Genomic DNA, 18,618 nt, shown 5'->3' on the forward strand with positions numbered 1-18,618 from the left:
ACCAGTGCAGTAGCTCTTGTAAGGTGAGGAGTGAAGGTACATTGGGTCAGAGGGGCACATACAATTAAAAGAACAAGAATCGACTCTGATCACTCTCATCATGCACTCTGTATAAATCAGAGGTTTACATAGGAACAGGAGGAGGCCATTCAGCCCCTCGAGCCTGTTCCGCCATTCAGTTAGATCAGTACCTCAACTCTATTTACCCACCGTTGCTCCATATCACTTGATACCCTTACCCAACAAAAATCTATTGATCTTGGTCTTGAAAGCTTCAATTGACCCCCAGCATCCACAGCCTGTTAGGGGAGTGAGTTCCAGGTTTCCATTACCCTTTGCATGAAGAAATGCTTCCTGATTTCATTCCTGAACGGCCCAGCTCTAATTTTAAGGTTATGCCCCCTTGTTCTGGACTCTCCCATCAGAGGAAATAGTTTCTCTGTTTCTACTCTATCTAAATAGGGAGAAACTGATTCCTTTGGCAAGTGGGTCGGCAACCAGAGGTCATTGATTTAAAATAATTTTTCACACAGAGGGTTGTTAAGATCTGGCTGGTCTCTTGGGCATTATCAGTGCTCATCACTGTTAAGAGGCAATTTTCTTTTCTTTTCTTTTCACCTTATCTGTGAGCTGCAGCCCAACATACTATATCCTCCAGAGAGCTGATAATCAAAGTTATTAAAGATAGGAACGATGTGGAGCAGAAACTCAGACAGGTCCTGAAGCACTTCAGTGAAAGAATTCGATGCTCCTTTATCACCCAAATTGCTTTCTGCCATTATAGTCTGATAACCTGAGAGTAGTGAAGATGGTAAAACTGTAAATGGGTGAGAGTGGGGTACAGGGAGGGCAGCGTCTCTGGGGGCTGCTGCAAATAAGCAAAGCCGCTTCCTACAACTCGAGAACTGCTTCCCCCTGCACAATACAATTTATCCCTGTCACTGGTGTAATCCATCATTGTAGGAACTAATGGCAGTTGGCACAGACTTAGAAAAGAACATAAGAAATAGGAGCAGGAGTAGGCCACACGGCCCCTCGAGTCTGCTCCGCCATTCAGTCAGATCATGGCTGATCTTCGATCTCAACTCCACTTTCCCGCCCGATCCCCATATCCCTTGATTCCCTTAGAGTCCAAAAATCTATCCATCTGTAGTAAGACTTCCTTACTCTTGTACTCCAACCCCCTTGCAATAAAGGCCAACATACCATTTGCCTTCCCAATTGCTTGCTGTACCTGCATACTAACTTTTTGTGTTCCTTGTACGAGGACACCCAGATCTCTCTGAACACCAACATTTAACAGTTTCTCACCATTTAAAAAATATTTTGTTTTTCTATTCTTCCTACCAAAGTGAATAATCTCACATTTCCCCATATTATACTCCATCTGCCACCTTCTTGCCCACTCACTTAACCTGTCTATATCCCTTTGCAGACTCTTTGCATCCTCCTCACAGCTTACTTTCCCACCTAGCTTTGTTTCGTCAGCAAACTTGGATACATTACATTCGATCCCTTCATCTAAGTCATTAATATAGATTGTAAATAGCTGAGGCCCAAGCACCGATCCTTGCGGCACCCCACTAGTTACGACCTGTCAACCTGAGAATGACCTGTTTATTCCTACTTTCTGTGCTTTAACCAATCCTCTAGGTTGAAGGGAACCCAACACTGCAGCCCAGCTTGCGAGGCTACCTACTGACAGTTCTGGTGATGAACACACACATTGGGATAACAGTGTCCAGCCTCTGGGGCTACGGGTGTCGGAGTGCACTGGAGATCCAGTGTGGTGCTGTAAAGTGCCAGGATGCGGGCACACACCCTGTCGCTAACCTTCGACACGGGCCAGTGCTTGAACAGAAGAGGCAAGCAAGATCAGAGGGCCATTCACCACTGGACACTTCTGTATATTTCCTAATATACTGATCAAATGAAAAATTTAGGGGACTGGCATATTGTGGAACTCGCTGCCACACGGAGTGGTGAAAGCAGAGAGCATTGCTGCATTTAAGGGGAGGCTTGATGCATAGATGAGAAGGGAATAGAGGGATATGCTGATAGGGTTAGATGAAGTAGGGTGAGAGGAGGCCCATGTGTGGCATTAACATTGACACAGACCTGTTGGGCGAATGGGCCTGTTTCTGAGCTATAAATTCTGTTATTCTTTTTGAAGTTTAGGACTGATGTCAAGAAGTGTCTTCACACACACACAGTGTGATTAATATCTGGAATGGGCTCCGGGTAGATAGCGGGAGCACAAATTGTGGAATCATTCGAGCTGGTTACATGGAGGAGGGACTGCAGGTTTCTATGGAAGGATGAACTAAATGGGCTTAATGGCCTCCCTCACCTGCACTTATATCTGTCAAACTGTCCCACATTAAAAAATTGAACATTTCAGAAAAGAAATGCTCACATCCAAGGAGTAGAACATGTGGGGTTTGAAAACTGGAAGACCAGTTTGACAGCAGATCGCCACCCTCAGGATGGAAAACACCTACTCGTTGTGCTCCTATCAAGGGCCGCACGTACCTGATAGGGTCGGACCCTGTGATGAATCTCCTGGATTCCAACCTCCCTTGTTCGGACATCTCGACACTGAAAATAGTACAGAACAAAAGGTCACATTTCCAAGGCTCATGATGCGGGACTATTTGAAGAATCACCTCTTAATTAAGCAAGTGTTTCTTACACAGTCTGTGTCAAGACTCTCACAAACACACAGAACTACTGGCTGGTTAGGGCACTGCACCATGTTACTATTTAGAGTGAGGCAGCTCTAGATGGATTGCAAAGAGTTCAGATGACTAAGGATTCAATCTTACTGGAAGTCTGTTTGTCAAACTAAAACTTTCTAAAACATTCAACAGCAACTACTTGCATTTATAAGGTGCCTTTAATGTAGTAAAACGTTCCAAGGCACTTCACAGGAGCAATTATCAAACAAAATTTGACACCGAGCCACATAAGGAGGTATTAGATGTGACCAAAAGCTTGGTCAAAGAGGTAGGTTTTAAGAGGGGGTCTTAAAGGAGGAGAGAGAGGCGGAGAGGTTTAGGGAGGGAATTCCAGAGCTTAGGGCCTAGGCAGCGGATAGCACGGCCGCCAAGGCTGGAGCGATTAAAATCAGGGCTGCACAAGAGGCAAGAATTGGAGAAGCGCAGAGATCTCGGAGGGTTGTAGGGCTGGAGGAGGTTACAGAGACAGGGAGGGGGTGAGGCCATGGAGGGGCTTGAAAACAAGGATGAGAATTGTAAAAATGAGATGTTCCCGGACCGGGAGCCAATATAGGTCAGCGACCACAGATGGGAGAAAGGGACTTGGTGTGAGTTAGGATAAGGGTAGCACAATTTTGGATGAGCTCAAGTTTACAGAGGGTGGAAGATGGGAGGCCGGCCAGAGAGCATTGGAATAGTCCAGTCTAGAGGTATCAAAGGCATGGATGAGGGTTTCAGCAGCAGATGAGCTGAGGCAGGAGCAGAGACGGGTGATGTTACGGAGGTGGAAGTAGGCGGTCTTGGTGATGGAGCGGATATGGGGTCAGAAGCTCATCTCTGGGTCAAATAGGACACCAAGGTTGCGAACAGTCTGGTTCAGCATCAATGGCCAGGGAGAGGGATGGAGTTGGTGGCGAGGGAACGGAGTCTGTGGCAGGGACCGAAGACAATGGCTTCAGCCTTCCCAATATTTAGTTGGAGGAAAGTTTAGCTCATCCAGTACTGGATATCGGACAAGCAATGTGACAAATGAGAGACAGTGGTGAGGTAGAGCTGGGTGTCATCAGCGTACATGCGGAATCTGACGTTGTTCCGGATGATGTCGTCGAGGGGCAGCATGTAGATGAGAAATAGGAGTGGGCCAAGGATAGACCCGTGGGGGACTCCAGACGTAAGGGTGCGGGAGCGGGAAGAGAAGCCATTGCAGGTGATTCTCTGCCTATGACTGGACAGATAAGAATGGAACCAGGTGAGCGCAGTCCCACCCAGCTGGATGACGAAGGAGAGGCGTTGGAGGAGGATGGTGTGGTCAACCATGTCAATTGCTCATTGGAGATACATACTGGATCAGTTAATTACATCACATACATTTGAATTCATCATCACAAAATCCTTCAGACAGGGTGAAATGACTTTAAAAAAGATTAAATATATTTTGAGGCCGTACCTCGGTTCCCCAATCTTTCATCCTGGCCAGTGCGAGTTCTCGCAGATTCCCATGCTCTACTCCAGAGCTGACCAGGGGCATTGGGATATCTCTGCAAGGAAAAAAAGCATCCAAAAAACTGGTCAGATCTCACTAAACCACAGCAGAGACACATTCATCACACCAACGACTGACCGAAAACTATCCTCTTAAGGTCCCTTTCAGTCTGCATTTGTTTGGCACATATGTGGATTGTGCACCTAAATGTGGGAGCAAAGGTGTGTGTGGGGGGCGGGGGGGGGGGGGAGAGGGGAAGAGAAACAGATTGAACAAGGTCAAAGGGACAGTCAAAAACATCATAGGGGGAGGGGAGAGGGAGGAGTGGATTGAATTTATATCATCAGGTTTTATTTTGAAGGAGGAGTTGGGGGTGGAGGGGGGGGAAAGAGGGAGAGGGAGGAGTGGATTGAATGTATATCATTGGGTTTTATTTTGAAGGAGGAGTTGGGGGGGGGAGGGGGAGAGGGAGGAGTGGATTGAATTTATATCATTGGGTTTTATTTTGAAGGAGGAGTTGGGGGGAGGGGGAGAGGGAGGAGTGGATTGAATTTATATCATTGGGTTTTGTTTTGAGGGGGGAGGGGGAGAGGGGGGGAGGGTGGAGTGGATTGAATTTATATCATTGGGTTTTGTTTTGAACGAGGAGTTGGGGGGAGGGGGAGGGGGAGGGGGGAGGGGGGGAAGGGGGAGGGGGGGAAGGGGGAGGGGGGGAAGGGGGAGGGGGGAGGGGGGAAGGGGGAGGGGGGAAGGGGGAGGGGGAAGGGGGAGGGGGAAGGGGGAAGGGGGAAGGGGGAAGGGGGAAGGGGAGGGGGGAAGGGGGAGGGGGGAAGGGGGAGGGGGGAAGGGGGAGGGGGAGGGGGGAAGGAGAGGATTGAATTTATATCATTGGGTTTTATTTTGAAGGAGGAGTTAGGGGGGAGGGGGGAGGGGGAGGAGGGGAGGGGGATGGGGGATGGGGGAGGGGGATGGGGGATGGGGGAGGGATGGGGGAGGGGGAGGGAGAGGGATGGGGAGAGATGGGGGAGGGGAGAGATGGGGGAGGGGGAGGGATGGGGGAGGGGGAGGGATGGGGGAGGGGGAGGGATGGGGGAGGGGGAGGGATGGGGGAGGGGGGAGGGAGGGAGGAGTGGATTGAATTTATACCATTGGGTTTTGTTTTGAAGGAGGAGTTTGGGGGGGGGGGGAGGGTGGAGTGGATTGAATTTATATCATTGGGTTTTATTTTGAAGGAGGAGTTGGGGGGGGTTGAAGTCTAAGACGATTATGAGAAAAATAGCAAAACCAAAACGACAGTAGCTGGATAAGGTGGTCAAGAATATCCTGAAAGTGAAGATGAGCTCAGTGATATAAGGAATTAGACTACAATGAGAACTGGGAGCCAAGATAAAGCCCGTTTAGGGCAAGTAAACTGAATATCAGAAAAGATAATAGAAAGCTAAATAGTTCATACAGATCAGAACAGATATTAAATTGTGTTCGATGTGTGCAAAATGTTGAAGATGAGAGGTATTCTGGGAGTAGGAGGAAGGGGAGGGAGATCAAGAATTATAATTGTGTTAAATGGAGACTGGACAAAATTCAAAATGTTGCCAAACTGGTCCAGCACTCGTATCACGAGGAGACACTCAAACATGCATGATGAAGAAACTCAAAGCCTCGAGTGATTACAAGATGGAATCAGCTGACAATCAAGGAAATAGCCCAATCTCCGGGTAATACCTCTAGGAGCTTCAGTGTGGCTGTACTGGAAGACTGGTGTATGAGATCAAGCTATTAGAGAGAGAGGCTGGAATCACTGTGAGTATGGCACACAATTAGTGAGGACAGCAACACCAGAGAGGCTATACTGAGCACTCAACATGGTGCAGTGACTTGACTTTAGTTTACTTTACTGGAATTCTTTTAGGCAATAACGAGGTTAGAGGATTAGGTTTATACCTCACGTTTCATCGAGCAGCTGATAGAATTCTGAATGAAGAGGGTGCTTCTAGTAACGTAACAAACCAACAGGGTCCAGCCTCTATCATCAGACACCTTCAGATCAGCCTTCCTGCTGGGATTCAAAGCTCCATGTGTCAGCTGTGGCTCAGTGTGGAGCACTCTCACCTCTGACTCAGGAGGTTGTGGGTTCAAGTCCCACTCCAGAGACTTGAGCACATAATCCAGTGCAGTATTGAGGGAGTGCTGCACTGTCGGAGGTACCACCTTTTGGATGAGATGTTAAACGAGCCCCATTCTGCCCTCTCTGGTGGATGTAAAAGATCCCACCGCACTATTGGAAGAACAGCAAGGGAATTTACACCGGTGTCCCTCAACCAACATCACTAAAAACAGATTGTTTGGTCATTATCGCATTGCTGTTTGTGGGATCTTGCTGTGCACAAATTGGCTGCCCCATTTCCCTACATCAGTGACTACACATCAAAAGCGCTTTGGGGCGTCCTGAGGTGGTGAAAGGTGCTGGAAGTTCGTTCTTTTCTTATACAAAGGTTGGAGATAGTGCAGAGATGATCCACGGTGCTGACCCTGGGTATTAAGAGGCCTGAGCTAAGAGGAAAGACTGCAGAGACTTGGCCATTTCAACCTTGAAAAAAGGCACCCAAGAGGTGATCTTGTTGTACACAGGATGGGTATGGACACGGTAACTCCAGGAAGTTAAGTTGCGAGAGTAGACAAAGGGTCATAGGTTCAAACTAGTAAAAGGCAAATGTAGGACTGGTAGCAAGAAGCTCTTCTTCACAAAGAGTGATCAACACATGGAACAGACTGCTGGATAAAGTGGTGGAGGCAAAATGGAATCATTTAAGAAATAATTGGATGCTGTAATAGTCTGGTCTATCTGGATGAATTACGATGGGCCAAATGGCCTCCCTTATCCATAATTATGTTGAGATGAATGGAGCTGCTCCAGGGATCGTTATGGGCATGGTGATCGATTCCCCTCTCCCCCGCCCACAACACAGATCATTAAAACAGAGCAGAGACCCAAAATGGCAGCTCTCTCTGGGAGGGAATATTCAAACCAGAATATGCAAGCACTTTTGTTTTAGTAATAGCGTGGGGGGAGGGAGTCCTTGTAATAATTCATATGGGAGGAGGGGTAAGCCTTGGTATTTTCCTTCTCCTTTAAAAAAAAATAATTAAGCTAATTAACTGCACGGCCAGAGTACAAAACTGATATGCTTCAAGCGACACATGCTTTTACCTCTCCTGTGCCCATCACAACATTTCAGCAGCTCAGCCAAGAATCCGAGTTTCATGGCAGTTCATCGTATTGTTTCACATCCCCACCCCCCCCAATTTAAAACCTCATGAGCTGTGAACTGAAATGACAGCCCTCCATAAAGCAGCTATTTTGTCACTCCTATTCTCGTGGAAATAAAAGATACCCAAGTGGCCCATGTGGCAGTTAGGGGCAGTCAAAAGGCACTGAACACAGGAGGCAAAGTAACCCACTTAGTTTCACACACACACACACACACACCAGAAAGAAAGGATGCAACAATTCATGAGCGAGAGGCCAATAATTTAAGAGTGCTGCAGGCACAAATGACGTGGGAATATCAATCTTCCCTTGGTCCATTTTAAGCATCAATGCTGATGCCAAATTCCATTTATTTTTCAATGGGCTAATATTCAATCAGGTTTAAAAGATTTTCAGGGGTGGTGAGCAGTATAGAGCACAATGATCATTCTTCAACAGATTACTTTGCAGGTAGTAAACACATCCATCGATCCCCAATGAGCAAAATACCTACTTAGACTCATTGCTCCTGTGGCAACACTTTCTAGTATGAAGTAAGATAGCAAGTGTGCTCCTACTTCATTATGTTGTGTGGAAATTAGATTTTTACTCTTTTCTCACGCATCAAAAACTGAGGATATTAAAACACAAGTTGCGTAGATAGGAGCAGGAAGTTACAAAAGGGACATAGACAGATTAAGTGAGTGGGCAAAACTGTGGCAGACTGAGTTCGATGAGGGGAAGTGTAAGGTCATCCATTTTGGATCCAAGAGAGATAAATCAGCATATTTTCTTAATGGCGAGAGACTAGGAACTAAGGAGGAGCAAAGGGATTTGGGTGTCCAAGTACACAAATCATTAAACATAATGCACAGGTACAAAAAGTAATCAAAATGGCTGATGGAATGTTGGCCTTTATCTCAAAGGGCTGGAATACAAAGCGGAGGAAATTATACAGAGCCTTGGTCAGACCCCATCTGGAGTCCTGCGTTCAGTTTTGGGCACCGCACCTCAGGGAGGATATATTGGCTTTGGAGAGGGTACAGCACAGATTCACCAGAATGATACCGAGGCTTAGAGTTAATTTTTTTGAGGCCAGGTTGCATAAACTTGGGTAGCATTCCCTTGAGTTTAGTACGTTGAAGGGTGACCTAATCGAGGTGTTTAAGATGATTAAAGGACTTGATTGGGTAGATGGAGAGAAACTACTTCCTCTGGTGGGGAAATCCAGAACAAGGGGGCACAATCTTAAAATTAGAGCCAGGCCATTCAGGAGTGAAATCCAGAAGCACTTTTTCACACAAAGGGTAGTGGAAATCTGCAACTCTCTCCCCCAAAAGGCTGTAGATCAATTGAAATTTTCAAGACTGAGGTCGATAGATTTTTTTTTGGGTAAGGATACCGAGGTGGGTAAATGGAGGTGAGGTACAGATCAGCCATGATTTGATTGAATGGCAGAACAGGCTCGAGGGGCTGAGTGGCCTCCCCCTACATACAGAATTGAAAGGCAGGAAAAGACCAGCTGACACATCAAGCCTGCCCCTACTCCTGTTCCTATGAACAGCAGGTCGGCTAACATTTTCTGACCACTGGAAACGTTGACCTGTTTTTCTCATTCAGACGCTGACTGACCTGCTGTGCACTGTCACCAATTTCTAACTTAGTTCAGATTTCTGGCATTTGTGATTTTTCTTCACAAAAACAGAGACAAGGGGAAATCCGCCCCTTTGCTGCGCCAGGGAACGCGGAAAGGACAACGTGAAGGGGTCAAGGGGGTGGAGAGCCATGGTGTCTAGTCCCCGGGGATCACCACCACGGTGTCTCGTCCCCGGGGATCACCACCACGGTGTCTCGTCCCCGGGGATCACCACCACGGTGTCTCGTCCCCGGGGATCACCACCACGGTGTCTCGTCCCCGGGGATCCCCACCACGGAGTCTCGTCCCCGGGGATCCCCACCACGGAGTCTCGTCCCCGGGGATCCCCACCACGGAGTCTCGTCCCCGGGGATCCCCACCACGGAGTCTCGTCCCCGGGGATCCCCACCACGGAGTCTCGTCCCCGGGGATCCCCACCACGGAGTCTCGTCCCCGGGGATCCCCACCACGGAGTCTCGTCCCCGGGGATCCCCACCACGGAGTCTCGTCCCCGGGGATCCCCACCACGGAGTCTCGTCCCCGGGGATCCCCACCACGGAGTCTCGTCCCCGGGGATCCCCACCACGGAGTCTCGTCCCCGGGGATCCCCACCACGGAGTCTCGTCCCCGGGGATCCCCACCACGGAGTCTCGTCCCCGGGGATCCCCACCACGGAGTCTCGTCCCCGGGGATCCCCACCACGGAGTCTCGTCCCCGGGGATCCCCACCACGGAGTCTCGTCCCCGGGGATCCCCACCACGGAGTCTCGTCCCCGGGGATCCCCACCACGGAGTCTCGTCCCCGGGGATCCCCACCACGGAGTCTCGTCCCCGGGGATCCCCACCACGGAGTCTCGTCCCCGGGGATCCCCACCACGGAGTCTCGTCCCCGGGGATCCCCACCACGGAGTCTCGTCCCCGGGGATCCCCACCACGGAGTCTCGTCCCCGGGGATCCCCACCACGGAGTCTCGTCCCCGGGGATCCCCACCACGGAGTCTCGTCCCCGGGGATCCCCACCACGGAGTCTCGTCCCCGGGGATCCCCACCACGGAGTCTCGTCCCCGGGGATTCCCAGTGCTTCCCCAGGTGGGCGGAGTGGGGTCCTCACCAGCAGTAGGCACTGGCCAAGCATCAATATTATAACGAGTTAGGAGTGGGCATTCTCACCACCCTCACCCCCCCCAAACCTCCTCACCGGATCATTTGGCGCTCAAGTGGAGAGAAGCCATAAGAGACTTGGCACTGGCATTCGGTTGGAACCCCCATGGTGGGGGGGGGGGGGGGGGGGGGAACATGGTGCCGCCTGAACTTCCAACCTCCCCAGGATGCACTCCAAGTGTAGCCAGAGGTCCCGACACCAGCCATGAGGCCTCTAAAACCCGCAGCTAGCCTCCCATTTCCACCCTCCGCTCCCAGCGCAAGGCTCTACACTGGGAGTGCTCCCAGATCAGGCAAACGGCCAAGGATGGGAAAACTGTAGGTACCCCTTAGGTACATGCACGTGAAGAACGCCTAATCTATCCTAATATGTCACTCAACAGTCACAATTGAGATACGCGTGGATACATTTAGCATTGTACAGCTTAACTGGACGAATTCTACGTATAATATTTGCAGCGTGATTCTTACTGAGCTCGATTCTATCTCAATAAAACAAGTTGGGCCACACCTAGGGGAACACAATTATTCCTTTCTGTAAAGAAGTATTATGAAAGCTGTTGCTATGAAGTACCTCTGAACACGATACACCCGTGTCCACGGGGGCACAAGTGCGAGGATTCGAGCCACCAAATCCACCAGCGTGCTGGGGGAGTAACTCTTGTATCTACCAGTTTTCCAGAGCTCATAAAGTCCAGTGCCACGAATCACCAGCGTTGGGTACAGCTTCATTCCATCGGGGCGGAAAGCAGGATTCTCAAAGAACTCCTGGAACATAACAAAGAATACGAGTCACTGGAACAGGAACCATGAGGCCGTTGTCCACATTTTATTGCTAAACTAACGTGAATTGCCCAGGCTCTGAGTGAAACACTCCCAAGGTTGAGAAGAGTACAGATGATGTGGTAAATCAGGATACACCGTGAGGTGACATCAAGCTTGGGATTTTAACCCTATCCAACCCTACAACAGTCCCCTCCCCTTCACCTTCCGCTCCTCTGACTCGGGCCTCGTGCATCCCTCCTTTCGCCCCACCATTGGTGGCTGTGTCTTGAACCACTGAGTCCCCATGGTCTGGAATTCCCTCCCGAAACCTCTCCAACTCCCTCTCCTCCTTAAAACCCACCTCTTTGTCCAACCTTTTTGGTCATCCCTGCTAATATCTCCTATTTCGGCTCGATGAAGTGTTCTGGAACGTTACATTAGCATAGTGGTTATGTTACTGGGCTAGTAATCCAGAGGCCTGGACTAAAATCCAGAGTCATGAGTTCAAATCCCGCCACGGCAGCTGGCGAATTTAAATTCAATTAATTAATTAAATTCAATTAATTAAATAAAAATCTGGAATTAAAATACTAGTATCAGTAATGATGGCCATGAAACTACCGGATTGTCGTAAAAACCCATCTGGTTCACGAATGTCCTTTAGGGAAGGAAGCCTGCCGCCCTTACCCGGTCTGGCCTATATGTGACTCCAGACCCACAGCAATGTGGTTGATTCTTAATTGCCCTCTGAAATGGCCTAGCAAGCCACTCAGTTGTAAAATCTCGCTACGAAAAGTCATAATAAGAATAAAAAAACCGGACGGACCACGAGGCACCGGACACGACAACGGCAAAACACCAAGCCCAGTCGACCCTGCAAGGTCCTCCTTACTAACATCTGGGGACTTGTGCCAAAATTGGGAGAGCTGTCCCACAGACTAGTCAAGCAACAGCCTGACATAGCCATACTCACAGAATCATATCTTTCAGCCAATGTCCCAGACTCTTCCATCACCATCCCTGGGTATGTCCTGTCCCACCGGCAGGACAGACCCACCAGAGGTGGCGGTACAGTGATATACAGTCAGGAGGGAGTGGCCCTGGGAGTCCTCAACATTGACTCTGGACCCCATGAAATCTCATGGCATCAGGTCAAACATGGGCAAGGAAACCTCCTGCTGATTACCACCTACCGTCCTCCCTCAGCTGATGAATCAGTCCTCCTCCATGTTGAACACCACTTGGAGGAAGCACTGAGGGTAGCAAGGGCACAAAATGTACTCTGGGTGGGGGACTTCAATGTCCATCACCAAGAGTGGCTCGGTAGCACCACTACTGACCGAGCTGGCCGAGTCCTGAAGGACATAGCTGCCAGATTGGGCCTGCGGCAGGTGGTGAGCGAACCAACACGAGGGAAAAACTTACTTGACCTCGTCCTCACCAATCTACCTGTCGCAAATGCATCTGTCCATGACAGTATTGGTAGGAGTGACCACCGCACAGTCCTCGTGGAGATGAAATCCCGTCTTCGCACTGAGGACACCATCCAACGTGTTGTGTGGCACTACCACCGTGCTAAATGGGATAGATTCAGAACAGATCTAGCAGCTCAAAACTGGGCATCCATGAGGCGCTGTGGGCCATCAGCAGCAGCAGAATTGTATTCCAGCACAATCTGTAACCTCATGGCCCGGCATATTCCTCACTCTACCATTACCAACAAGCCAGGGGATCAACCCTGGTTCAATGAGGAGTGTAGAAGAGCATGCCAGGAGCAGCACCAGGCGTACCTAAAAATGAGGTGCCAACCTGGTGAAGCTACAACTCAGGACTACATGCATGCTAAACAGCGGAAGCAACATGCTATAGACAGAGCTAAGCGATTCCACAACCAACGGATCAGATCAAAGCTCTGCAGTCCTGCCACATCCAGTCGTGAATGGTGGTGGACAATTAAACAACGAACGGGAGGAGGAGGCTCTGCAAACATCCCCATTCTCAATGATGGCGGAGTCCAGCACGTGAGTGCAAAAGACAAGGCTGAAGCGTTTGCAACCATCTTCAGCCAGAAGTGCCGAGTGGATAATCTATCTCAGCCTCCTCCCGATATCCCCACCATCACGGAAGCCAGTCTTCGGCCAATTCGATTCACTCCACGTGATATCAAGAAACGGCGGAGTGCACTGGATACAGCAAAGGCTATGGGCCCCGACAACATCCCAGCTGTAGTGCTGAAGACTTGTGCTCCAGAACTAGCTGCGCCTCTAGCCAAGTTGTTCCAGTACAGCTACAACACTGGCATCTACCCGACAATGTGGAAAATTGCCCAGGTATGTCCTGTCCACAAAAAGCAGGACAAATCCAATCCGGCCAATTACCGTCCCATCAGTCTACTCTCAATCATCAGCAAAGTGATGGAAGGTGTCATCGACAGTGCTATCAAGCGGCACTTACTCACCAATAACCTGCTCACCGATGCTCAGTTTGGGTTCCGCCAGGACCACTCGGCTCCAGACCTCATTACAGCCTTGGTCCAAACATGGACAAAAGAGCTGAATTCCAGAGGTGAGGTGAGAGTGACTGCCCTTGACATCAAGGCAGCATTTGACCGAGTGTGGCACCAAGGAGCCCTAGTAAAATTGAAGTCAATGGGAATCAGGGGGAAAACTCTCCAGTGGCTGGAGTCATACCTGGCACAAAGGAAGATGGTAGTGGTTGTTGGAGGCCAGTCATCTCAGCCCCAGGGCATTGCTACAGGAGTTCCTCAGGGCAGTGTCCTTGGCCCAACCATCTTCAGCTGCTTCATCAATGACCTTCCCTCCATCATAAGGTCAGAAATGGGGATGTTCGCTGATGACTGCACAGTGTTCAGTTCCATTCGCAACCCCTCAGATAATGAAGCAGTCCGAGCCTGCATGCAGCAAGACCTGGACAACATCCAGGCTTGGGCTCATAAGTGGCAAGTAACATTCGCGCCAGATAAGTGCCAGGCAATGACCATCTCCAACAAGAGAGAGTCTAACCACCTCCCCTTGACATTCAACGGCATTACCATCGCCGAATCCCCCACCATCAACATCCTGGGGGTCACCATTGACCAGAAACTTAACTGGACCAGCCATATAAATACTGTGGCTACGAGAGCAGGTCAGAGGCTGGGTATTCTGTGGCGAGTGACTCACCTCCTGACTCCCCAAAGCCTTTCCACCATCTACAAGGCACAAGTCAGGAGTGTGATGGAATACTCTCCACTTGCCTGGATGAGTGCAGCTCCAACAACACTTAAGAAGCTCGACACCATCCAAGATAAAGCAGCCCGCTTGATTGGCACCCCATCCACCACCCTAAACATTCACTCCCTTCACCACCGGCGCACTGTGGCTGCAGTGTGCACCATCCACAGGATGCACTGCAGCAACTCGCCAAGGCTTCTTCGACAGCACCTCCCAAACCCGCGACCTCTACCACCTAGAAGGACAAGGGCAGCAGGCGCATGGGAACAACACCACCTGCACGTTCCCCTCCAAGTCACACACCATCCCGACTTGGAAATATATCGCCGTTCCTTCATTGTCGCTGGGTCAAAATCCTGGAACTCCCTTCCTAACAGCATTGTGGGAGAACCGTCACCACACGGACTGCAGCGGTTCAAGAAGGCGGCTCACCACCACCTTCTCGAGGGCAATTAGGGATGGGCAATAAATGCCGGCCTTGCCAGCGACGCCCACATCCCGTGAACGAATAAAAAAAAAAATTAAAGAGCGATATAAATGCAAATTGCTGTAGCAAATAAAGATGGCAGGGAGCATGTTAGGGAGAACAAGTAATATAATATTGCAATATTCAATTAGCAACAGTCTAGGATATAACTCGCTCACTGGGTTATATTCCTGTATACATATGCAATACTTTGTCTTCAACTGGGTTTAAACACAGATATGCGTGACTGTTATTGCTTTAATGTGCACTAAAACACTTCAGTGGAACAGTTCCTTTATGTGAGGGAGTCTGTGCAGTTGAGATTACCATCAGAGTTCCATTTAGAGAGCAGAACTTTCATTAACTCTATAGAAAACGGCAGGACCAGAACAGCAAATTGCGGTATAAGTGGCAAATGTAAAAAACTTGGAGTGGGGTGGGGGGGGGGCATTTGTCCCATGTCTTGCTGTGACTAATCACTTACCCTAATTATAGTACAGGCAGACTGACCTGCCAGTTAGAATCCATTGAAGCGCAGGTGTTTTCCAGAGATTAGTTTGATAAGGTGTGAACTACCTCCCATTATAATGGATCAGGTTTATTCTGAAGGAATACTCTTGACACAGCTCCTCACACATGCTGTCTGTGCCAAGTTGATGGATGTGTTTTGGGATGTAGTCCAGATTGTGTCTAGTGGAGGGTGTTACGTTCATCACTGCTCATTCAATGAGATGCCTCAGGTGTCATCTTTATTGAGCATCACATTTACTCACAGAAGTCAGCTGTTGATTTACTCTCAATATTACAATAATCTCAATGGCTGCTGATTTATAGCCTTACTCGCTCATTAAAATTGAACTGATCAACAGATACCATATTAACATGTGCACTGTAGGCTGGTTTGCAGGGTCATAGGAGGGTGCCCACGTCAGTGCTAGTTGTTCCACTGGAGCCCTCTTCTCTCATCCCATTTCCCTGCCCTTTCCTGTAGGATCAAACATGAGAACTTGTATATCATATGCAGTTACACTACAAATCTGGAGCCAAATTCACACCTGTATTCAACTGCCCAAACCAAACTTGCCGATCTAATCTAACTCGGCTCCAGGGATGCTGCAGTAACATTGGGGCTAGCTCCAGTAGCAGCTAGCTGCCAGAGGCAGCACGACACACCAGAAACCAATACCAGCAACAGGAACCTGTTTCCCAGGCTCTCAAATTCATTCCCGTTTGTACAGGGAAATCTTCAGCAATGCCAGCACACACAGGCACGCGCAAGATTTGCCCTAAAGTCACGTTTGTGATTTTACCACACTGATTGTAGGCACACCTGATGTTGAGAGGCTCCGTACAGGCCAGTGAAAATCAGATTGTCTGCGTCTGTATCAAAATAGCCGAGCAACACTGGGGCCGAGTGTTTATGATTCCTGAGGTAGTGTTACCTGCTCCAGAGAAGTATACGGTCTCTCAGAAGGTATTCAGTGCGCTATGACCTGTAGTTGACTGACTCCCACCTCCCATGGGCTGGCGTGCACCTGGGTGAATGTATCCACAGAGAGGGTAATCCAGCTTCCGATGCATTGGTCCCTCCTCTGCTCACATGCAGGCACCAAAGCATTTATGTCTGCAGTTACCTCAGGATTAACTGCAGCACCATCAAGATATTAAGCACCTGTCGGGTGTGAGTGATTCTAACGCAACTCACTTGTGCCAGTTCCCAGTGGCATGAAACCCCTCCGATTTGGGGGAAGAGTGAAGTATGTCACCAAATTTCTTTAAAGAAAATGATTTGACATCACATCATTGTGGCATCAGTAAAGGAGCTCTCGACTCATACACACACATCCCACAAGTTCATCAAATTCAAATAAGTAATTGCAGGGCCTGCACAGGAAAATCAAAATGAATACAAAACCTTTCAGAATTCCGGTTCATGATCATTACTGACTGAACCGGCCTGGAAGTGCGTGTGGCTATCAGAATTGTATTTTATTTCATACAAATGTTGAAAGAGCTAATACTGAAATAGTTGCTGGCATCTTATCCAATTTCAGAATGAAGGGAGACAAGTTGTCTTTGGGAGCTGGCCAGGTTGACTGATTTGGAACGTAGTCAGGGTACAAGGGCTTTGTTCGAAGTGGTAATTAAACTGTGCATGTTCCAAGACATCAACAGGCTTTTGGAAATCAAAACAACTTGTGAGCATCTTCTCTATACAATAGATCCTACCATTGTGCCGCCTTTAATCATGGATGATTAACAGCTCTGCTTTCACAGCCCATCGATCTGGAAGACGGTTGGTTTGAAGTATTCCGCTGATTCAATATTTTGCTGTACCATTGGGCTTTTATGCATTACTTAACCTGTAAATAAATCTGACCAAGTTGTCACCGACCAGAGTCAGGCATAAGAACAGAAGAAATAGGAGCCATACGGCCCTCGAGCCTGCTCCGCCATTCAATCAGATCATGGCTGATCTTCAACCTCAACTCCACTTTCCCGCATGATCCCCATATCCCTTGATTCCCTTAGTGTCCAAATATCCATCGATCTCAATCTTCAATATACTCAACGACTGTGTATCCACAGCCCTCTGGGGTAGAGAGTTCCAAAGATTCACAACCCTATGAGTGAAGAAATGTTTCCTCATCTCAGTCCTAAATGGCCGACCTTTTATCCTGAGACTATGACCCCTAGTTCTAGACTCTCCAGACAGGGGAAACAGCCTCTCAGCATCTACTCTGTCAAGTCCTCTAAGAATTTTATACATTTCAATGAGATCACCTCTCATTCTTCTAAACTCCAAAGAATATAGGCCCATTCTACTCAATCTCTCCTCATAGGACATCCCTCTCATCCCAGGAATTAACCTAGTGAACCTTCATTGCAACCCCTCTAAGGCAAGTATATCCTTCCTTAAGTAGAGACCAAAACTGTACGCAGTACTCCAGGTGTGGTCTCACCAAAGCCCTGTTCCGTTGCGGCAAGGCTTCCCTACTCTTGTACTCGAACCCCCTTGCAATAAAGGCTAACATACTATTTCCCTTCCTAATTGCTTGCTCTACCTGCATGTTAACTTGCTGTGATTAGTGTACAAGGACATCCAAATCTCTCTGAACATCAACATTTCTTAGTGTCTCAACTTTTTAAAAAAATTCTGCTTTTCTATTCTTCCTACCAAAGTGGATAATTTCACATTTCCCCACATTATACTCCATCTGCCACCTTCTCGCCCACTCACTTAACCTGCAGAAATCCCTCTGTAGCCTTTGTGTCCTCCTCACAGCTTACTTTCCCACCTAGCTTTGTACCGTCAGCAAACTTGGATACATTTTAACCAATTCTCAATCCATGCTAATATATTAACCCCAATCCTACGAGTCCCAATCTTGTGTAACAACCTCTTGTACAGAAGCCACCGAACTAACACCAAAGACATCTTAACTCCACTCCCTACCCATGTATTGCACCTTAACCTGTACAATACACTCCACTCCCCAACAGTGTATTACACCTTTAGCGGTACAATGCACTCCACTCCCTACCCATGTATTGCACCTTAACCTGTACAATACACTCCACGCCCCGCCAGTGTATTACACCTTTACCGGTACAATGCACTCCACTCCTAACCCATGTATTACACCTTTACCTGTACATTGTACTCCACTCCCTATAGGTGTATTACACCTTTACCGGTACAATGCACTCCACTCCTAACCCATGTATTACACCTTTACCGGTACAATACACTCCACGCCCCACCAGTGTATTACACTTTAACCTGTACAATACATACCACTCCCTACCCATGTATTACACCTTTACCTGTACAATACACTCTATTGTATTTTTTATCCTCCCTACAGATGGGACCTTACTTTGGCTTGTTGGGCGAGACACAACTCCGTA

The 18,618-nt window shown here is 48.6% G+C and overlaps 1 protein-coding gene across 1 annotated transcript in view; it reads right to left on the bottom strand.

Moving 5' to 3' along the window:
• Positions 1-18,618, bottom strand: part of elp3 (elongator acetyltransferase complex subunit 3) — a 79,410-nt gene that overhangs the window by 52,836 nt on the left and 7,956 nt on the right. Inside the window, exons 3-5 of the mRNA XM_067985252.1 lie at positions 10,817-11,010; positions 4,165-4,255; positions 2,533-2,598 (exon numbers count right to left, since the gene is read on the bottom strand). Of these exons, the coding sequence (XP_067841353.1) occupies positions 2,533-2,598; positions 4,165-4,255; positions 10,817-11,010 (351 nt within the window). The remainder of the gene's footprint in view (positions 1-2,532; positions 2,599-4,164; positions 4,256-10,816; positions 11,011-18,618) is intronic.

The sequence above is a fragment of the Heptranchias perlo genome, chromosome 5 (assembly GCF_035084215.1).
Source record: "Heptranchias perlo isolate sHepPer1 chromosome 5, sHepPer1.hap1, whole genome shotgun sequence".
Taxonomy (NCBI): Eukaryota; Metazoa; Chordata; class Chondrichthyes; order Hexanchiformes; family Hexanchidae; genus Heptranchias; species Heptranchias perlo.